At 28.3% G+C, this 19,137-nt stretch overlaps 3 protein-coding genes across 5 annotated transcripts; 1 reads left to right on the top strand and 2 right to left on the bottom strand.

Annotated features, from left to right (window-relative positions):
* Window positions 1-1,507: 1,507 nt before the first annotated feature.
* On the top strand, window positions 1,508-5,089 carry LOC107163601 (uncharacterized). Its single transcript, XM_015511075.2, has 4 exons — window positions 1,508-1,935; window positions 2,713-2,798; window positions 2,863-3,934; window positions 4,847-5,089. Exons 1-3 carry the CDS (start codon window positions 1,854-1,856, stop codon window positions 3,931-3,933), a joined length of 1,239 nt encoding a protein of 412 aa, XP_015366561.1. The 5' UTR covers window positions 1,508-1,853; the 3' UTR covers window position 3,934; window positions 4,847-5,089.
* A 206-nt stretch (window positions 5,090-5,295) lies between these two features.
* LOC107163599 (sedoheptulokinase-like) lies at window positions 5,296-8,918 on the bottom strand. 3 transcript variants are annotated; one of them, XM_089221908.1, is made up of 7 exons: window positions 8,531-8,918; window positions 6,762-7,036; window positions 6,417-6,682; window positions 6,229-6,354; window positions 6,031-6,168; window positions 5,620-5,812; window positions 5,296-5,552 (listed from the first exon to the last, which is right to left on the bottom strand). In XM_089221908.1, exons 1-7 carry the CDS (start codon window positions 8,747-8,749, stop codon window positions 5,354-5,356), a joined length of 1,416 nt encoding a protein of 471 aa, XP_089078034.1. In that variant the 5' UTR covers window positions 8,750-8,918; the 3' UTR covers window positions 5,296-5,353. The 3 variants fall into 3 exon arrangements, with proteins under 3 accessions (XP_089078034.1, XP_015366558.1, XP_015366559.1); XM_015511072.2 differs by having other exon boundaries at window positions 6,762-7,003; window positions 8,531-8,914; XM_015511073.2 differs by having other exon boundaries at window positions 6,762-7,056; window positions 8,531-8,654.
* Window positions 8,919-16,570: 7,652 nt separating this feature from the next.
* On the bottom strand, window positions 16,571-18,300 carry LOC107163606 (uncharacterized). The gene is made up of 2 exons (XM_015511079.2): window positions 17,946-18,300; window positions 16,571-17,783 (listed from the first exon to the last, which is right to left on the bottom strand). Exons 1-2 carry the CDS (start codon window positions 18,054-18,056, stop codon window positions 17,049-17,051), a joined length of 846 nt encoding a protein of 281 aa, XP_015366565.1. The 5' UTR covers window positions 18,057-18,300; the 3' UTR covers window positions 16,571-17,048.
* Between the last annotated feature and the right edge of the window lie 837 nt (window positions 18,301-19,137).

The raw sequence follows: 19,137 nt of genomic DNA, 5'->3' as shown, positions 1-19,137 counted from the left end.
AATGAGTATAGTTTTCATATTGAAGGTGGTCTAGTGGCGTTTATGTTCACATTCTCATAGACAACTGATTTCTAGAACTATTGTACCTCAATATCTCGAAAAATATCCGCAGGATTTGGTGTAGTCACCTACTGATACTACTAATTACTATACTAGAGGATGATCCACTTTACTTCTTCGCCTTTGATTTAAAATATAGATTTTCAAATCCTATAAATGATTTGTTTAACAACAAAAAAAACTGATCTTTCTCATTTGTATTTATAATATTCATCATACACCCACATCGTTGGCGTCATTTGGAATACACAAGGTATACAATATCACAGTTGTATAATATTACAATCAAATATTGTTGTGTTTTGGAATATTTCTTAAGGCATGTACCGTTTCCGCCAAAATTTAAAATAACCGAATCTGCCGATTTAAAAAAAGTTCGATTTCCGTTTCCGCCAATCTACCTTCTTTAGTGTTATGGTATAATTTATTATATATTAATATTCTGTATTAATTTCAGTATTATTCCTATTATTTTTAAGATATACTTATGTTTTAATTAGAAATTATTGTACATTGCTATTATATGATAACATTAAATATTGAAAAATATATTTATAACTAGGTAATAATAATGAAGTTAAAAGTCTCTGATTCATAAATACATAATATTTTATCATAGTTTTAATAAGTGCAATAACCAAGTCAAAATCCTGAAAAATATATATCGCATGAAACAATTGTGTCGGTGTTGAACTGTTATCGCGGCGCATAGATTTATTGTCGTCAGGCCAAAGAAAGAGTTTTAAGAAAATTTGGTGTAAAATGGTAACAATTCTTAGAACATTATCTGAAATGTAAAATAAGTACTCCAATTGTTATGCCTATCATGTAGAAATAGCCAAAAAAAATCACATTGATTTGTATGAGAATACTAAAAAAAAAACAAAGGATATAATTATTTCATTTAATATATATGAATATGGATATTTAACAAAGTTTTTTTGCACAATTAACTAATAATTAAATTAGGGTTAATATAGTTTAAAATAGTCGAATTTATTGCCATTCATTTAAGTAAGCAGTTAAACCTAACCTAACCTATTTGTTTTAGGGATAACAGCCAATAGGTCTTAGGTTGCTATAGTCGATACGTAGAAATTATTACAATGATTATAAAAAATCGTGCTTAAGAATCTTAAATATTTTTATCCATAATGTTACAATGTTCGAAGAAATTTACTTTAGAGTTTAGAACAAATACTTTGTGAAACAACAAGTAGTTATCCTTGTATAATTGAAGCCGTGGCGACATGGCTCGTGATTGTTCTGCGGTTCTATCGTCCAGTGATAGTGTGATACTGTGATAGTGTGATGTGAATATGTGATGTGATCGAACGTATAAGAAACTAAAATTTGGTGGGGATTATTGACAACACCGTCTTTTCCATGCATCGGCGAAATTCCTTTAAATCATAGTGGCAACAGCTGATATCAGACGTTAAAATATCGGTTATTTTTTTCCCGCAACGTTCTGAATTTCCGATTCAAATTTCAGCATAAATACCTATTTGTCATTTGTCATGTTATGATGTATAATATTATCAAATTATAATATTTTATTTCATGTACATCATGGTGACATGGTACAGTATTCTAACGGCATTAATTTATGATTTTTAATGTTTTTTTTTTACCAATTTGACTCTCAATGTGTTAATACTTGAATAATTTTACTTGTTGTTAAATATTTAATTTCCCCTGTAATACTGATTGATCTTATTTTTTTTTTTGGATATTTCGAGATCCTTCTGCTTTCTAATTTGCGTGCACATTAATAGCTTTGAAGATTTAAAATGAATAAAGAAAGACGTGTTGGCCGTCGTAGTGTGGTACAAAATCTTGTTAAACTTACTCCCGAATACGATGACATTAATGGTATGTATCTTGTATAATATTATTCTCTAACTATCTATTTTAAACGTAATAATTACTCACAACCCATTCTATAATATACATATACTATTTTATTATTATATCAGTAAGATCTGTTGAGTTTATTTTAGTAAACAGTTGTTATGTATTTTCAATGGCATTCTGACTTGGTAGTTGATGATAATAGTATGTTAATTTTTCAATCGGAGTAAAATACTATTTTTTCATATAAAACAAACAGTATAATATCTTTTGTGTACATCCATGCAACATCGAATAATATATACTTATCTCGGCACATTATTAATAAATTAATTGTTCTGACAAAATGTACCTGTGTAAAATTATATAAATCCCAGTTATTCTCATTTAAATTAGGTTAGGTTGAATTTGAATTATAACTTTAGGCATCTTAATACAGTAATTCATTAATCTTAAAAAATGTCATGATTAACCTTTCTTAGATTTTGCATAATATACATATAATTTTCTCAGATAATTACCCTAATACCTAATATGTAATTAACTTCAAAATTACTATGCTGATGGCTTCACTTTTAGCTATACTTGATAGGTAATGCTTGATTTAAGTCATCAGGAATTTTGAATAGCGCTCAATATTTATTTGGATGTTTTTCTATTTTATGATACTCTCAAAGTACCTGTTATTTTTTATTAATTCTTTAAACTAAATTGTACACTTCTTAATTATAAAATCCCAATATACATAGTTTAGTCCTATTATGTAAAATAATTAAACTCTTTATTTGTATTTTTTAGAAAAAAAAGTTTCAGTAGGACCTAAAAAAGCTTTGTTTGATGATGATACATTTGTTATGAAGCGTACATTAAAGCCATTACATGAGGTATATGCAAATATTTACATTCAGTATAACAGCATCAATAATCAATATTTCTATTTGTTTTCAGATCAACAATTTTCAGTTTTCTTCATCAAAATCCAAAAGTCATGATAAACTTTATACAGAAAATACTTATGACATACCAAAATCAACATACATGGATATTTTTAATAACCACAATAAAATTCCATTGTCTCCGCCTAGTAGAATCAAACGTCTCGAATCATCAATGGGGAGATCCCGCCAACAGCCTTGTGAACCTGTATTGCAATCAAAAGAACTTTTTAACACACTAATTGATTCACCTTGTACTAATTATGAAAAATTACAGTTTAACAATGCATTATCATCTGCCTCCAAGTATTTATTAAACCGTCACTTAGAATCTGTCCAGCAAAATGCTGATATGTTTAATGTTTCAAATCCTGATGTGGATTTGGCTCATGTCAACGAAAATAATTATAATAAATTCATAACTCCAAGTTTAATAGATTTAAGCATTAATCCGAAACCAGAACTAGACATATGTAAGTCTGAAACTAAAACGTCAAGTTTACCATTATTAGATGAAGTATCAAAAAACAAAAAGATTGATAATATTTGCCTAGCTCAAAAACCAAATATGCCTCTTTTAGTTGAAGAAATTGAAGGATCAAAAAACGGAGATATTGATGATATTCGCCAAACATCAAATCTGTCTTTATTAGTTGAAGATATTGAAGAATTGAAAAAAAATGAAATTGACGACATTCGCCAAACTAAATCACTATGTTGTGATTTGATCAAGACCCGGTTCAAAGAAATAGAACTAGAAATTGAAAAACATTTTGGAATTATGGAAAATAAAGTTAATGAAAACTATGATAAATTGATAAAAAAAATTCAGGATGGAAACAATGACACTGTTGAATCGCAGACTTCAAACGTTACTACAGAAACAGTAAAGGAAAAAAATTATACTAGAATGACTGGTGCTTTTGGAATTTTCAACAATTTAAATAAAGATTGTAGTTTTTTGAAAACTCCAAAGACTAAAGGCAAAACTCGAGAAGAAATGTTAAATAAAGGGGTTTTGACACCATGTACAATGTCATTTGTTTTACAAGAACAATTAATGCACTTGAATAGTAGTTCTTAAGGTAATGTATAATAATATATATTATTATAAGCCCATATTGTTACCACTGATTTTATATTAATACTTGTTAGTAATATTTTGTAATGTAATTTTTACTTCAAATAACTAGGTAGGTGTATTGTAAATTCAATCCAGATTTTTCTGTTTGTTTGTTAAGACTTACTGCATGAATAGTACAAGTTAGTTATTTTTTTAAAATTATATGCATATGCTTTGATTTAATTATATTTTTCAATTTAGTGGTCAAATGTGTTTATTTTTGTACCTAAAAATTTACAATATTGCTGTTGCAACTGATCAATCATATCATATTCAAATGATACATATTAAATATTAATTGTAAATATGAATGTTCAATTTTGCTAGTGTTTTAATAAATAATAATGACTTAGTTTCTTTTTGGTTTTGTGGTAATGAAAATAATCATAGTCTAATTAGCTATATACATCCAACACACGCCTAATGAAATACTAGTAATTGGTGTATTTTTTGCTATTTTTTAACAAATTATAATATAATGGTGCCTTTATATAATATTTGTATTCAAATTTAAAATTGTCTATTAAGTGTTAACTATTTTTATATTAGAGGGTCATCTTTATTTTAAATGAATATAGCTAAGCAGGCAACTCAACTATATGGTTTTGAACAGAATCATTGATTACTACTTCAATATTAGGACTACTGAGAAATTATGTCATATGGTATATCTATAAATATTACCTACAAAGTTATTTGGATTAAAACAAATTAATGAAACACTTTTTTCAAATATAAGTAAATATAATAATAACTTAATGAATATAGTCCAAAAATTCAAAATTCAAATATGAAATATATATTTATTATTAATAATCTGTGTATTTAATTTTAATGTATTTTATTAATATATTAGGTTTATTTTATGTTTCAGCATTTGACCTGAGAATAATCCAAAAAATAAAACTAACTTTTTAAGAACATAATTTGTAAGTCTTTATTATATTTCATTGTGACATTTAATTATATTTATACAACAATTCAGATAATAAATATATTTTTATTTTTTATTTATTTTATTATTATTATTATTATTTCAATTAATTTATAATATAGTTGTAGTTATTGATGATTGCAATATTGAAAAGTTAAATACATTTTGAGTTAATAATTTCAAGTTGTACATTTATTAATTAACCAAATATTTTTTCTACATTCTTATACACAATGTGTATCAATTTAACAATGCAATATTAGAACTCTGATGATTCAATGGAGAATAGGTTAATAAAATTAAACTAAGTTTTAGTTTTTTTATACAATATAAATAATATATTTATTAGGAGGAAGGGGTTTCAACACCAAAAAAAAAAAACCCCTAGCTGTACACTGAAAACATGTATATTTATTTTTATATATAAAAAACTGAAGACATCTAATTCTAATTAAGTATTGAAGGATTATTCTTCAGTATTGCTAAAGCAGCACCAAAAGCAGAATCTTCTGACATTGTTACACTGAGTGGAAGGTTAAAACAGGTTTCTATTTCTTTTTTTATTATATGGTTTTTAGTTATGACTGATCCTGTACCTATGATTCTTTTAATTCCAGCTTTCAATAACAATTCTCTTGGCATCATTCTAAAATAAAATATATTCAAATTTTATGTTATTATTGCATTGTTCTGAGATGATTTGAAATACCTACTTGATTAAATTATTAATGAGACCTTTACAAAAACCTGAAAACAATTCTGATAATGTGAAGTTATCATTTGTAATATTAATTAATGATCCATAAGTTGTTGGATTGTGTCTTTCACCAAAAATTAAAGGGTTTACTATTAGAGTTGTCAAATGTTCTTCAGGTGACAAATGTAACAATCGATTCCATAATTCATCTGAAATAAATTTGATACATAATGTGTCAATAAAATACTCTTGGTATTTAGTAAGTAAAGAATATTAACGTATGTATTAATAGCATGGGATAAAAATTAAGGCTGTTAAGTGTTTTTACATTTACTAACATTATGTAACAGTGAAATATAGATTTAATTAATAGAATGCTATTGAGCATTGATACATAAACAAAACATGTGTTGATACTATTAATTACCTTTAGTTATTGTCAATCCAAGAGCAGATACCCAGTTAAACACAGATCTAACAAAAGAGTCTACAACATTTCCACCATTCAAAGAAGCTGCTACTGCCAAGAAGTGATTATCAAAATATGGAAAATATTCAACACCATCTAATTCAACATTATAAAATTATACACCAAACTATAATAAGAATAGTTATTAAATTGTACCACATTGTGTTTCAATTTCTTTGGCTATAAATGCAACTTGAGCAGATGTTGAAATGTTAATAACAGCATCTGTCATTGTGGTTAATGTGGCTATAACTGAACATTGCAAATCACCAAGAGCAACACCTTCAATGGAAATTCATTTAAATACAAGTTATTTAATTTAAATAAATTTTATTATCATTTACCAACAACTGTGCCTTTTGGTATATGATGAATTGTTTCATATAATGTCCCAACGATTATTCCAGGCTTTACGACTAATGGTAACAGATGGACTGGAAAACCTGCTTCTGCTAAAATATCTATATTCCAGGAACAGTTGATTACATCAAAATATCCCCAACTTGCTGCATTGTGAGTAGACATGACTGGTTTTTCTTGATTGCAAAGTATTGATACAATTAAATCTTGAATTGTACCGCAATGATTAAAATTTTCCAATATTTCTGGTCTTAAATGATATATATATATATAAACATTTTTATTTTATTTTTAAGTATTCAATCAATTTTCACATCTTTGATACTTACTGATTTTCTTTTAACCAAAAAATGGTATTACATCCGTAACCTGAGTATGCCTTTAAATGAGAATGAGGTTTTGGCAGCTTACTCAAAAACTGTAAATCTGTACGTGCATCTTGCCATGTATATAAATTAGATACAAATTTATCGGTTTTGTTTAGGAACTCACTATCCCAAAAGTTTTGTACAAATTGCTCATTCCAGAAAACTATTCCATGCATTTGACCACAAATACCAATTGCTTTTACCTTATTATCAGGATCAGATAGTTGGTCAAATTTCTAACTAAATCCATCTATATCTTAGATAATTTTTAGAATAAAAAATATGCAGTAGGTACCTACTTATATAATAATATGTTATTTAGTATTATATTATTTATTTCTAGTATTTTAGTATCACTTTACTTTACTTACGTAGAAAACACATGTGGGTATGCCGCCTATCAAGCCTTCAAAAAATGGAAATAAATCACAAGATGTAATTAAGAATTTTGGACTGTCTCTAGCCAAAATGAGGGCCTTAGGAGTATGAGTATTGCCCCCTAAGAAAATTCAGTGGCTAAACAAGCCCACTAAATTTTATTTTTAAATATTTTAATTATTGCATTTAATCGTCCTGAATCCGATCGAGTGTACACTATATATAATATAATAATTAATAATCCTAAATTGTAATTAAATTTCAAGATTTTTTTTATATATATTCAATTGAAATAAAACAATAATATAAATACGTCAAAAAAAAAATTGATAATGTTATGCTTTCGTATGTATTTTCTCCGTCTTACAAGAAATGTACAACAAGAAACTGTTTAGAGCGAAATTATAGAACCACAAAATAATATGCCAATATGAGAGAACCACAGGCTGAAATGATAGATGAATAGACGATAGTTGAGACTCCAAATTTTACACAATACAGTTGAGAATACCTAATCGAAAATAATTTGTAAATTTTCGTGATTCTAGACTATTTTTAAGTATTTTATCAAAGTGTGAATATCAAACGCTCAATTATTGTGATGGATGATTTAGGTTCAACTTTATTTTTTGTAATTTTTACTAATAACAACTTACGGAGAATTTTATATTATATTTTCAAGTATTTGACCGAGCAAAATTTTTTTTTGACATTAATTTAAAAAAAAAAAATAATAATCGACAGTTTCATATACCTATAAGGCTATAAGGCTATAAATTCAATATAACCTCAACATGAATCAAAATATTTTGAAAATGTTATGGCATATAGAAAATGCTAATACAAACATTCAGTGGAAATTTAATTTATCTACGGTAGTTACGGTACCTAATACCACTACTTAGTACATAATTTGTTTTAGTTATACTACGTAGAACAATAAAAATTCCCGTTTTTTCTTAACTTTTTTTTTTTTGTTTTTCCTTGTGGTTTTGAAAATTACTGAGAATTTTTAATTTAACCTCCTAAATGCAGTAATTATATTCTTTTCTCACAGGAAAAAATTCTGAAGTTGAAAATCGAAGTACATCATTTCGATGACTCATCGTGTAGAGATACACACACAAAAACACATCATTGTAAAATCAATACATTTATCACTTAGCTCAGAATCTAAAACGTATGGTGAACTTTAAATTACTTTAAAAAATGTTGAAAAAACTATATTTTCAGAAATGTTTTAAAACAGTATAAAAATATTTTCAAAAAAGTTAAAACTTTTCGAAATATGATGAGAGTTAAATCAATTACTCTGTATAATATATGATTAAATTTTTCATTTAAATATTTACCTTTTCCATCATTTTTCCTGGTGACTTTAAGCAATCTTGCAGTGCTTTCAAAATTTTGATAACATCTTGCTCGTCACCTTTTTGATGACTAGGATTAATTTTTGCAGTAGTCGAGACCGATTTGACATAAATAGATTTTGAAGTGCAGCTGTCTAAAAGTGACATTTTCACTGAACTCGTTCCTATGTCTATTCCTAATATTAATTTTTCAAAATCCATGATACAACGGTAAATGATTATCAACGGGATATTTGTGTGTGAAAAAATAAATATTTTTTAATACGATACTAATTTTATTAAAAACAAAATATATAAATTCTACGTTCATTGAAAATCCTCCCATGACTGACTACACATTGGTTATTATTTATGTATATAATTACAGTCTATAGTACAAACTACAATATCGGTATATCAGTTAGTAGGTATAGATATTAAATATTCTTAGGTCACACTGGATTGAGGTCATATTCATTTAGGTAAATGTAAACATGTCCTTATCGAAATATTATTTGTTTTGTTTAAAATTCAGCCTTATGGTAGGTACTTGTACAAGTGTTGAAGTTTACAACCCATATTAATATTGTTAAACTCAGATAACACTCAAAGAACATTTTTGTACAAACTAAACAAAAAAGCAAAATCTTTATGTAAATAAAAAAATGTGTAGGCAAATCGCTGTAATGTGTAGTAATTACTCATCTAATATTATTCCTTTGGGTTTGAGCAATATGAACCTGTTTTATTTATACTAGTTATAGATAGGTACTTATAGTCGGTATGTAATATACTTAAACTTGATATAATATTTAAATATTATTACAGTTATGTATATGATTTATAACTTATATGTTATAAGTAGGTAGGTACAGAGCCGGTCTTAAGGTGAAGCGAGGTCAAGACAATTTTTTTTTAACAACACCTTAGACCTCAGAATAAAATATTTTAAAACGTGTATTTCAAAATGTCATATGAAAGCCCGGGGCAGGATAATAAGTAATTATGTAATTTAAAAATATAAATGATATAATATAATAGAAAGTCATAATGATTTGAAATTTAAATCAATCAAATTATTCAAATTAATTTATCACTCCAAATATACAGTGCTTATGTCCTATACTCCTTTATACATTAAAATATAGCCAGGGTACCCGCAGGCCGCAAGATTGGATTTTGGAGGCACAGATATTTTAGGAGCTCGTTGAAATTAATTTGTAGTTTGACATTCCTGTATTATAGGAATATTTATTTTATGTTCATTAATATTTTTTCATAAAATGTGTGATAATACATTAAGATTAAGTCAGTGGCGTATTTTAAATTATTTCTTGGAGGGGTTTTTAATTGTTTTTAAAAATCATATGATAAAGATTATTAAAGCTGATTTATTTTATCTTACTTTGAAACCCATTGATACTCTATCAGTTATCACACTAATAAAATAACACCTGTATATATCGTTCAATTATCAGAAAATCCGTAATGAAATATTGATTTAACATTAAATAACTATTTTTTTTTTGTTCTCTGTAAGGAGAGTCGAACCGAACCGCCCCCTCCCTCCGTAATAAATACGCTACTGTTTAAAGTAGAAATCGTGTATAGGGCACTCATCTTATCCCTTATATCAGAGGTATTCAAACTTTTTCAGCGCGCGGCTCCTTTGGGTTTTCACAATATTTTTACGGCTCCCGAATTATTATGAAAAAATTGAAACAACACACGGATCAATATGGGATGATATACGGGTGATAATAATGGTGACTAGAAATAAGACTTCACATGGTCGAATCGTAAGGTGTGTCGTTTTCATTTCCATAATGATTTCAAATAATATTTATAATAACCATACAAGACCTAGGTATGATGTTGGTTTTCGGTGCTTTGACATGGCTCCCTTTGCAAACTCTCGCGACGCCCTTGGGAGCTGCGACGCACAGTTTGAATACCTCTGCCTTATATTATAATGATTTGTAGTTTATTGGAAGTTTAGGGCTTTAGAGGTTATATAGCTCGCAAAAACATTTAGTAACAGGAGCCCAAAATTTTAAGTGGGAGGCAGCATTCACTGTATGATGCATGTATATACCTATATATATTATATAAATAGGCTCAACAATTGCAATAATTATTGTTAAACACTATAGATATTCATAAAATTAAAATTAAATAATAATGAGTAGAATAATAGATTAATAAATTATACATAACTATAATACTATATAGGATATTATAGGCTGTAGGTATAATAACGAATTAACCATACTCAAAAACCGAAATTGTTTCGTGCTCAAATTATTAAATTTTAGTTAACATATTAGCTGGTAAAAATTGGTAGACACTAGATATTTGCAAGTTCAATACATGTCAACATGTATTATTGAAGTATCAATTAACATGATAAATAATACATTATAATTATTTATGATTAATTTCCCTCGACATAAATTACTAGTAACAAATTTACAATTAATTATATTACTTCCTATGCGGTGTGATTATAATAATTAATAATAATTATAATTTATAAGTATCCTATCGAATTTTTCAGTTTTCTAAGTATAAACGCAGTGATTGAGTCGGTAAAATAAAGGGGATGAAAACTTATAAAACGAATGTGTGTGTAACCATTTTGCATTTGAATATTTAAATGTCTTATCAATAAGTTAATGTTTAGGATAATATAATAAATAGAAGGAATACGCATTAATATTTAAAAAAAAATAAAAATAACTCTATCCCCCATTGTTCCCTATCAATTCAAGTACTTTACATGTATTGTATAATACCATAATGTTGTAAATGTGATGCACTTATAGGCCAACTTATGTAATGTGAAGTGTAACCCAGTAGCCTAATCGTGAGTCAATTTTAAAAAGTTGTAAGTCCTTAATTGTTAGTTATTAGTAGGGCTTGGATTTTAATGCCCTCAAAAACCGCGAAAAATGTCCTAAAAAAAAATGCTTTTATGACCTTTTTTTTTTTTTTTCCGTTTTAACCGACGACGCCGCGGGATCTGCTTTCGCATTGCTTCCGCGGCGCCGCCATCGTTTATTGACATTATCAAATATTAATTACATTACAATTACAAGTTTTACTTGCCTTCTTCCTGTCCTTCTCGGGCTGACCGGAGTCCGCCGCCCTTGAATTCGCGTGCCTGTCATCCGATTGGCGAGCCGACCGGAGTCCGCCACTCTGGATGTTTCGTTCTCCATCAGGGCGGTCGCACGTTCCCATGTGCCCTTCGCAAGGCCTCTTCCTCGCGTTCATCCTTTTCCTTGGTCGACAGAATCGTCTCGACCATGCGGATGAACTCCAGGCGATTAGTTTCGAACTGTTTAATAATTCTTCTTCGGGCTTGGGCGTCTTCTGGCAAGTCATGTGACAGGGGACCACACAGGATTTCCTCAACGTCACCCGCGTTCGGAGGTCGCCTCATAATCTCAGTCATTCGAACGCGGTCGTCAATCCATCTCGGGCAGGTAAAAACCGTGTGCTCAGCAGTGTCGTCAGCAGAGCCGTATTTAGGGGGGAGCTACAGGGTACTGTTGCCCCGGGCGGCTGAGTAGGAGAGGGGGGGCTAATTTTTTTATAATTTAAATTTGTATTTTGTATAATGATTAATGAGGCGTATTTTTTTGTTGCCCCTTGGCGTCGAATTCCTAAATACGGCCCTGGTCGTCGGGGTTGACGCAGTATATGCAATAACTGTCGTCCGCCCGATTGAACCTCTTCAGGTAGCTCCGGAAGCACCCGTGCCCCGAAAGCACCTGCGTCAGTCGGAAAGTCAGGGTTAGCGGTGGCTTTGTTAACCAGCGCCCAACGTCAGGGAGGAGCCGGTATGTCCATCTGCCTTTATCAGACCGGTCCCACCGAGCTTGCCAAGCTGCAATACTGATTATTCTCTCTTGGTTTTTAACGGTGTTCGGGACGACGTCAGTCTGGTCGTCCAGGCGAACCCGAACTCTAGCCCTCTCTGTTGCTAACAGGTCTGCAGGTAGCATTGAGGCCAATACTGACGAAGCGTCGGCCGAGACTGTCCTGTAGGCACGTGTTATGCGGAGTGCGACGGCCCTCTGCGCTCTTGCCAATTCTGCCCGAATCTTAGCCGTTTTTGTCCCGCGGACGGCCCAGGTCGGCGAGGCGTACAGCATCTTACTGTTTGCCACAGTGCCAAGAAGCGCTCTTTTGCTTTGCGACGGTCCGCCGATGTTGGGCATCAGTCTGCCTATGGCTGTCGCTGAGTCGGTAGCCTTACGCGGGAGGCCTGTTGTATGTGTTTGGTGAATGCTTTTATGACCTAAAAACTCTAAATAATGCCCTAAACAACCCCGAAAAATGCCCTAAAAAAGGGCAATAAATCTACAAAAATTTTTATTTTTTATAATTTTAGTATAAATTACAATAAAAAGTTTTTAAAAATACATTATAAAAATCTATTACAAGTGTAAACTGATATAATATTATCGGACGTCGATTTTACCGATTTAAGATTATTTAACAGGAAATGAGGGTAGAGGTTACCAAACCTTAATATAATACGAATTAGGAGTACCTATACTTATAATCTGTTATATTTATTTAAAAACCATGTTGGTGTAAAAATCTTAAAACAAAATTTCAAATTCATACACTTGGTTTCCAAAAACTCAAAAAATGCTCCAAAAACTCTAAAATGCCCTAAAAAATTAAGAAAATGACCTAAAAACTAAAAAACGCCAAAAAATGCAAAATAAACTTTCTTATTCTCATTCAAATGTACATAAAACAAATTTGTGACAAGACAAGCATTGCACAGTAAGCTTTGAAAAACAATGCAAAGTGCATCGAAATTCCAGCCCTAGTTATTAGTTTATTAGTATAATATTACCCACTTACCTGCAAAAATGTTTTTCAATGCTATGTCTCGCAGTGTGACAATAAAATAACGAGACTTTCTAAATATAACCTAAACTATTAACGTTATCTATAATGAATCGCGGAAAAAATGTCCCGGTAAAAAAAGTCCCACACTAGGAAAAAAAGTCCCGATAAATATATAAATACATAAAAAGTCATATAATATCATATAATATCATAAAAAATGTTAATTACTTACTTAAATCACATATTAAAATATAGTTTAATTTAATTTAATACAAAGTCCCGATAAAAATAAATGAAAATTAACAACATTTAAGTATAAATAATAAATATGGTAAAATTGTATTGAAAAATACATCAAAGTTACATAAAAAGTCATATAATAAAATAATAAAATTTAATACAGTAATAAATGGTCAATAATAAATAAGTCAAATAGTCAATAATAAATACATTTAAGGTACCTTAGGTACCTATATAATTATAATAATAATGCAAATAACTACAATAAGTACAAAGTACAACTGTACAACTGTACAACTGTACAACTGCAGTATAAGAATAAGTATTTTGGTAAATTTTCCAGTAAACTTTTTTTTCTATTATTTATTACTTATTATGGTAGATGACAAATATATAATATGTACAAGCATTTTATTCATTACACTTACACACTAAAATACGAAGCACAACTGACTTTTTTTCCTAGTATGAGACTTTTTTTTCCGATTACCATCTATAAATTATAATAGATAATCTATTAAACGTTTATTGAAATATGATTAGAAAACACTTATCTAAAATTACTATAAACCCTGACGAAATCGGTTCGTTTTCTTATACGTTATAGTAGTTTTACTCAGTTTTAGTAGTTTTATTGTTATTAGTGTGAGTTCGGCTATACTGCCGAAAAATGTTTGATCATATAAAAATCGAACAACATGTCAACATTGAATTTCTTGTTAAATTAAAAAAAAACTGCCGCGGAATCCTTTCGTATGTTATGTGAAGTTTATGGTGAAGATTGTTTATCATGAGCTCGCGTTTTTGAATGGCACAAACGGTTTTATGGTGGAAGTAAGGACGCCGAAGACGATGAACGTCCTGCCTCTTTTTCAACAAACGAAAACGTTGAAAAAAATCGACGAAATTATTCATCAAGATCGTCGATTAAGTGTTAGAACTGTAGCAGAGATGGTAAATATTGATAGAGAAAGTGTTCATAAAATTTTAGTTGAAAATTTAAATATGAAAAAATTGTGTGCTAAAATGGTCCCTAAAAGTTTGACATTTTTGATTAAAAATTCAATCGCAAAGAAATTTGTTCAGACACCTTAAAAATTATCAAAGACGATCCATCTTTTATAAACAATATTATTACATGTGATGAAACGTGTATTTTTACATATGATCCTGAAACTAAAAGGCAATTCATGCATTGGAATTTGGAAGACACCAAGTTCCTTAAGAATGAATAGAAAGTACGAATGAGCAAGTCAAAATTCAAAGCAATACTCATTGTTTTCTTTGACATAAGGGAATAATTTTTGTTGAATGGGTTCCTAGTGCGTAAATAGTAAACTAATATTATTATAAGAAGGTATTAATTAATTGTTATTTATTTGTCATACCTCGTGGCTCGTATACGTAATTTTGATAGAATAGATTGATTTTGCGAAACTAATCGCATCTAATATGAATAAATGCATCATGCATTTCGTAAACTGTTTGCATATAGGTTTGTACCTACTTTGTAGTGAACGGGACAATTTCCCTAGACTTAATTAGAAATAAATTACATATATTTATTTTATACTTATACCTATGTTTAAGTTGTATAACAGGCGGATGGTTTGTAATTTGTATACAAAGTATAAGTATAATTATCGACTAACGTGCCATCTTTGACAGTTTTGAAATTATATCGTAAATAACACTTGGTAGTATAGCCAGTATAGGAACCTAAGATTAATGAATTTAAATACATTTTCTCTATAACATTTGTTTCATTAATTTGTGTTGCAATTTTATTGAACCATATAAATTGTTCATACTCATACTCTAATACTCTATGTATACAGACATACAGTATACATATAATATAAATATATAATTATATATTTATAAATTATTTTTTTTTATTTCTCAGAAACAAGAATACTGTACCTCACTGAGATACTCGTTGAAGTCACGGAGACCCAAAAGTCTAATCTATTAACTCATACAAGTGGTTCTCAATTTATTTGTCTCGTGGCGCATTTTTTAAACTTAGTTACTAATAGGTCTGAGTGCTGCGTTTCCTCAGTACCCGTACTTTCGAAATCATGAATTGTAATAAAACAATATTATGTACTTTATTTTGTACAATTTTTTGTAACCAAAATTAAATGTTGTACAACCCTCAAACTCTTATGAATTACAATGTCATTGTATGGGTGCCACGGTAACATTACCCCAGCACCCGGATCAGTTATTTATCACAAATTTCAACTTTAAACCGTTAATTTTACCATAAATAGGTTTATTTTTTACCAGAGAGGTAGTTATACATATAATGACATATTTGAAAAAAGATAGTTGTTCTTGTTAATTATTATACAAAATTCAATTTCACTCACATATTTCATTCAATTAGTGTATTTTTCCGAACGTCATCAAAACGAGATTATTAATTAGTAAAAATCAATAGGTATTTAAGTTAAAATTTAGGACACTACCTACTAAAATGATTTAGGATAACAGAATATTTGTTTTACATTAATTAAATAATAAAGAGAATATTTTTAAGAGGAAATTATAAGTAAGATAAACATTTTGACCCCAAGTTATCAAATTTGACTATACCTACATAAAATAAAAATAAACAAATAACAATACAAACTAAGGTGAATTGATAATTTAAGTTATCCAACATACATTATTGATATACTTAATTTGTTTAAAATCATTATATTTTACAAATAATTTTTACCTAATAGCTTAATATTATTATTTATAGTAAAATGTATGTTGTTTAACCACTATAACCACCAGCTGAAATATCTAAATATCTGAGTGTAAAAACAAAATTAAATGGCAGACAAATATAGTAGAAAAACATTTCTATTTATTTTCTAAAACTAAATCTCAATTTAGATATTTGAAAAAAAAAATAAATAAATGAATCAAGCAAAATATTTTTAATTATTAAAAACAATAAATATATTTATATATAGATATATACAAGTAATTAAAGAGGGAAATTAAAATAATTTATTTTTTTTAATGCGGTCGTTCAAAAATCAACTAACTTTTTATAATTAATTTACTTTTAAGTAGACAATGAATTTCATCATGATAGATATTTTCAAATATTAATACAACATATTATAAATTTATAACTATAGTAAACGGTATAAATACATCATAAAAGCAATTAAATTATAATAACTATGTTCGTTGGTATACAATCTATATAAAATGTTAGTTTAATACATAGCCATGTAGGTAAGTGTATTATATATGTACCATAGTACGTAGTCGTAGTGTAATATTGGTATTTGGTAAATATAGATAGGTAGGTATTGTAAAGTATCAATTATTACTGTTGTTTTGTTAAGCTTAGTTTTTAACAAGAAATTCATTTGAGATAAACAAAAACACCCATGGCGTATTAACTAATCGTATTGGTATAAGATTCTTCAGATGGTATGTATAAATCTGGAAAATGACTTAGCAAGCAAATAGATTCTTTGGGGTAAGCTAAAGCTAATTTTTTTATTTCATCATTTAAATCATTTTCTGTAACTAGAATTGAATTTTTGTTCTTAATGTCCCTTAAGGTTAATACACTTCTGCATTTGTTTGGATAGATATTAACAATATCAATATCGTTGTTTTTGCAACGTGAAGTGACATTATTTACAAAGTAGGTTAAGAACTCCATAAATTTATTGGAAAAGTTTAACTTAATGAGCAATTCGTTAAATATACTTGAACATGTTTGAAATACCAATGGCGATTTAGAGCATACATCAATTAAGTCATTAATCTCCCACAAAGATATTGCAGACAAAATAGTTTTTTCGAAAATTACAGGATTCACTTCAATGGTTTTTTCATGAATAATTATAGGCAATCTCAATACATTTGATCCTAATTGAGTCCAAATAGTCATTAAAATTGAATTCAATGACTTGTTGTTTTTATTTAAGATAGATTCTATGTATCTAGTGTAAATATGAAAGTCTGCCCCTTCATCAAGTATTGATTTCAATTTGATCATGTGATCAGCTTCTATTACATCAAAATTAATAGAATACAAAAATGCTTGAATGTTGTTCTGTGTACTGAGATTACTGTCGGGGATAAAGTTTGATGAAGTGTATAATAATGTTTTCAAGATCATCTAAAATAAAAAATAAAAAGATTTAATTATAAATTTAAAGTTTGATCTTTAACTTTAATAAAGTATACTAATATTTATTTGGTTAAATGACAATTCTGATCTCATTTCGTAAAAACCAAACTCACTAGTAACTATTGGAAATATTATCAAATAGTGACTTACTAAACATTTTCCAAATATCTCGTCAGTATCTAAGTTTTTATTTTCCAAGTGTTCCAAAAATGTAGATAGGCGATCTTTATTTATTTTTCTAAACTTTGATATTTCCATCATAATTCGTAACAACACAAATTATATTATTTTCATACAATTTGGTATAATAGTAAACATATTTCTTAGTACTATTTACTAAAAAAATAAACGCTGTCTATATGATCTCAATATTTAATGATTTTTTGCAATATAATTTCAACTTTTCAACTATAATTTAAAATTTTAGTTTTAAATATTTGATCATGAATACATGAACCGCGATTTACAAATTTACAATTTACTTGTGACTTGTGAGCTGCTATTATTTATTATTAAATATTTTAATATTCCCAATTTTTAATCAGTATTGAGCACGATTTAAGATAGTGCTATCTATTCTGTGATAAAATACACAAGAGAATCGAGGGCAAAATTCAGACCAATCAGAAACAAAATTGAATCGATTGTCAGTTGTCAGATATCTTAATCTTAAATCATGGTTGTCACCACGGATATAGATCATTCTTATTTTTTAAATATTACCATACCATATCTATAATTTATCTTTTTACACTAAAACCGAGATACACGGATACAGCCGGTCCTAAAAACTTGAAAAAATAATTATTATCATACCTAAATAGCACTGTATTTTATACAATATGGTAATTTTTTCAAGGACAAAGTCGGGTATTACAGCTAATAATATACAAATAATAACCATGATTTTAGATTATGTACAGGTTACTAGAAACCACGAACTACAACAAGTTTAGGTTTTTTTTTTTTTGTATCAACACAATACTTACTAGAAACACGGAACAATAAAATAATCAAATAAAAGCTAGAATAGGGCTCTATTTTTTTATAGGGTAATGCTCACTCTCACTGTTTATTCTCAAAAATCAGCTATTCATCATTATAGGAATAACAGCTAGCGCACTCAATTTACATAATTATATATACATCTAAAAATATAATATATTTATCAGGAACATAATATGATACCCATAATCCTATATGATTATACTATAAATAAATATAAATATAATTATAATATTATGATTTATATTTTAATTTATTTTTATTTTTATTGTAATTATTATAAATTATAATAGACATATATAATATTAACCTATTATAATTTATTAACATGTCTGTG

The sequence above is a fragment of the Diuraphis noxia genome, unplaced genomic scaffold (assembly GCF_037042655.1).
Source record: "Diuraphis noxia isolate RWA-SAM2 unplaced genomic scaffold, SU_Dnox_SAM2 contig0003, whole genome shotgun sequence".
In the NCBI taxonomy this organism is placed as follows: Eukaryota; Metazoa; Arthropoda; class Insecta; order Hemiptera; family Aphididae; genus Diuraphis; species Diuraphis noxia.
This window is presented reverse-complemented; position numbering and strand designations above follow the sequence as displayed.